The following is a 3874-nucleotide window of genomic DNA, read 5'->3' as shown; positions in this document are numbered from 1 at the left end:
ATTTTTCTGCTGACCTATCTCATGGCTGCTGCTTAGCTCTAATCACAGTTCTGCTGTCTCTGAGGCCTGCCTTTTGCAGCTTTCCCAAAACCCTCTGATTTTGTAGATTCCCACATTTGGCCTCCTTTTCCCAGGGAACCATTGCAAGCTTCAGGTCAGTGTGTGAGCTGGCAGGGCTCCAACAGCCTCTGCTGAGCCCCACGTGTCGGGGGAGCCCCTGCCTACAGGAACTGCTCCCTGTGACACTGCAAGGACACGAACAGAGTGCCCTTGAGCTCAAGCCTGGCAGCAGAGCTGGGCTGTGTCAGGCTCCCAGCCCTGCCTAGACCCTCCAGGGCACAAATGATTTTAGCATTTGGCACTTTTAGGCAAGCTCTGCAGGTGCACCAGAAAAGGGCCCCCCCTGCCAGCACCTGGGGCCAGCTGAGGATCTGCCCAGTGACTGCAGCTGGGGGGAAGGGGTGGGTGTAGGGAGTGGGGTGGGTGGGAGGAGGAGGAGGAGGAGGAGAAGGAGGAAGAATGTTTTCAGCTATCACTTACCATTGGCTCAATGAAAAAAATGTCATGGGAGAACAGCATGGGGTCTTCTCGCACCTTTGCCATCTTCTCCTGGACCATGCTGCTCAGGAGGGCACTGTGATCTCCACAAAAGCCCTTCACCTTCTCTAATTCTTTCTCCTCTGGGAAGTTTTCCTGGGACACCTCTTTCAGCAGCCGCAGCAAACACTGCCTGCAGCCCCAGGGAGAGACAAGGCCAGCAGATGGTTTCATGAGCCACAGATTTGCAGAGAGAAGTGGGAGTGCAGGAGAGCAAAGCACTTGGGGAGGAGCAGCAGCAGCTCCCCAGCAAAGGCTGACCCCAAGCCATGAGGGTCCCACATGGATCAGAGGATAGCTTGCTGGTCACTGGCACAGCAGGGAGTTCCATCCCACACGCAGAGCTTTCCAAAGCCAGCACCCCCCCAGAGACCCCCCTGCCTCAAAGCCTCTGCCACAGCTGAGGGAGAATCCAGCGGCCACCTCAGCTGGCTTTTCCTCCCACTGAGCTGCTCGGGGGAGGCACAGAAAGATCACAGAGCACCCACTGCAGCCCTTCCCTGGCAAGGGGAGACCAAGCTGGCTTGCAGCTACGTGTTACCAGCATCACTCTTTGTTTCTTTCATTTTGGACCTGCCCCGTTCCCTACTCTGCCTTTCCCAAGTGCATCCCTAAGCACTTCCCAAGGAAATTGATGAATTCAGGCACCGAGTCCCTTCAGTGACATTCAAGGTTTTATATGCAATATGCATGAAAACACAGGCTCTGAGAGGCAAAGGGACTTTGTTGTGCAGGAGGGAGACAGCAAACTCCTGGAGAGACCTTTTCATGAGCCAGAGCTTTTTGGCTCCCATCCCAGTGCACGGCAGTAGAATGTCCTGAGAGGGAAAGGATCCTGCACTATCTTCTCTCATAAAAACTCCTCTCTGCTCTGAGAGCTCAAAAGCTTCTCTGACAGCAGGACAGGGGAAGACAACCAGCCCGCATGGGCAAGGAGCTTTTGAAGGAACTAAGGGGAAAAAAGAGGGTGTATCACCTTTGGAAAGAGGGACTGGCAGCTCAGGAAATGCTTAGGGATGCTGCCGGGTCATGTAGAAAGAAGATTAGAGGGACAAGAGCCCAATTAGAACCCGAGGAAATCCAGTCATCACAATCAATCTTTCCTTCCCAAAATGCCATCCCTGGTTGGAGTATAAATGAACGGGAATGCTGAGTGCTGAGCTCCTGAAGCCCAGGGACACACACCCTAGTGCCAGGGATGGTTTACTTGGCCTAAACCATTCAAAAGCACCAACACCCCCCTGAGGCCACACGTTAGTTTCAGTTTTGGGCCATGTATCTCACTGAAATGCATCTTTCAAACCAACCTCCTCTTCTCTTCATTCTCTTCTTCCTCAGTACGAAAAGCCTTCCACTGGAAGTGGGCTGTGATGTTACTCCTGTTTTCAATGAACAGGGTTCTGTGGCTTGACATGGTGACGAAAGTCTTGTCAACCTCCACGGAATTTGTGCTCAACCCAACGTTGGCATCTACAGCTTCTCCGTGGAGCTTTGTGTGGATTCTTTCTTCACCTGGAACAAAGCAAAGGGGAGTCTTTGCTCAGCTCACGGGCTGATGGAAGCACAAGGAACAGAGCAAACCACAGGGCACAGAAGAAAGTGTCACAGTTTTGAGCTGAATGAGCAGTTCTGTGGATCAGTCCATTTATCACATCCTGACAGCTCTATGTGTAGAGCGTGGGGATGTCCTGGGCACCTCCTAAAACATCTTATTTCTGAGGGTGTTTGTAGAGATTTGGCCCCAGGGTGACAGGATGGACAGGGAGATTGGTCCATGTGCTCCGCTGACCCACTCAGATCACCGGCATTTCTGCACCCAAGTCCTTCAGGTGACAGGGCTGAGGAGCCCTGTTCAGTCCTGCCTTGGAGACCCTGGGCATCCCACGAGACTCCTGTCTCCTGATTCCTTGGATCCCTTGTTGCTGACCAGCAAATATGCCTGGGGACAGGTGGGCAGCAAAAGGAGGCCCAGAGGAACAAGTGAAGTGACAGCCCAGAGCAGGAGGGGACACAGGTGAGGAAACACAACCAGCCTGGCTCTGCAATGTGACAAACCACTACAAAATGAACACCATGAAAATCATCATCATCTCCCTGTCCAAACCCACAGCCACATCAGTCTTGAAATATTTTATATTGTTCTGATCTCAAAAACCAAGCTGCAGCATTTCAAATTAAATAAAAAAGGGACAAAGGAAAGATTAGTAGATACAGAGCAGCTTCTATATGAAGACTGAATGGGATTCCTTAGTCTAGAAATCAAATAGGAGACAGATGTGAGAGGTCTGCAACAGCATGGATGGCCTGGAAAACAGGGACGAGGAAAAATTTGTCTTGATTTGTCACCAAGCAGGAACTTGAGGGCCTGAAAAGGTTATTAGAGAGAAACTAAATATATATGTAGAGGGCAACATAGAAAAAGGATCTGTGACAAGCCAATGGAGAAGCAGCATATGGGACAGGGGTGTGCCAGAAATCCATTGCATTGGAGAGAGTCTGATGGAGACCTCACCTACAGCACTGCCCAGGAATAAAAGAAAACTTCACCCAGGCTTAGCCACACGGTAGTGGAGAATCAGGGATCCTCCTTCCTCCACTCAGCAACTCCCAGCAAAACAGAATTTCAAAAATATTAGCCCTGTTAGAAGGGATCCACTTTATCAATGCCCTAGAGATCAATGAGTTCTCAGTTGTTTTTGGGGTAAAGCTGAACAGGGGAGGCACATCTAGAGGGAATGCAGGGGGATGGGACACCAGGGAGCCATGTGGAGAACTGTCCCGTGCCCTGCAGGGCCCAGCACTCACCTGAGCTGCAGCACACGGCCAGGGAGCCACAATGGTCACCCTTGGCCAGCGGGTGAAATGCCACTGTCACCTGCACGGTGTCACCAGCGCCCAGAGTTCCTGTGGCCGGCACCACGGAGAAAGGACTGCAACACAAAGAGAGGGATCAGCCCTGCGGGACACCTGGACATGAGATTCCTTCTGCACTGCAGCTCCCTGCAGCTCCCTTGGGCAAGCAGGGAGCAAACCAAGCACAGGCAGCAGAAGACAGTCAGAACAGGCAGGATCAGAAACAGCTGCTGACCAGCTTCTGAAGAGATCCAGCCCGCAGAAGATCCTGTGGGATAAAATGACCTCATCTCCCCCATACTCTGCATCCAGCCCTCTGCAATGAGGCTCAAGGGTCCCACTGCCAGCAATCCCATCAGAGAATGGTTTGTGAAGAGCACAGAAGGTTCAGAGCTATCTGCATGCACAACTTGACACTGACTGC

The 3874-nt window shown here is 52.0% G+C and overlaps 1 protein-coding gene across 1 annotated transcript in view; it reads right to left on the bottom strand.

Moving 5' to 3' along the window:
* The window catches only part of LOC115949158 (hydrocephalus-inducing protein homolog), a gene marked incomplete at its 5' end in the record, with an annotated part of 33678 nt that extends 30151 nt beyond the window's left edge, over positions 1-3527 (bottom strand). The window contains 3 exons of the mRNA XM_031065522.1: positions 541-730; positions 1905-2109; positions 3403-3527. Coding sequence (XP_030921382.1) covers positions 541-730; positions 1905-2109; positions 3403-3527 — 520 coding nt within the window. The remainder of the gene's footprint in view (positions 1-540; positions 731-1904; positions 2110-3402) is intronic.
* Positions 3528-3874: the final 347 nt, after the last annotated feature.

Source organism: Geospiza fortis, unplaced genomic scaffold (assembly GCF_000277835.1).
Source record: "Geospiza fortis unplaced genomic scaffold, GeoFor_1.0 scaffold828, whole genome shotgun sequence".
In the NCBI taxonomy this organism is placed as follows: domain Eukaryota; kingdom Metazoa; phylum Chordata; class Aves; order Passeriformes; family Thraupidae; genus Geospiza; species Geospiza fortis.
Note: the sequence above shows the minus strand (reverse complement) of the source record. Positions and strands in the feature narration are given on the sequence as shown.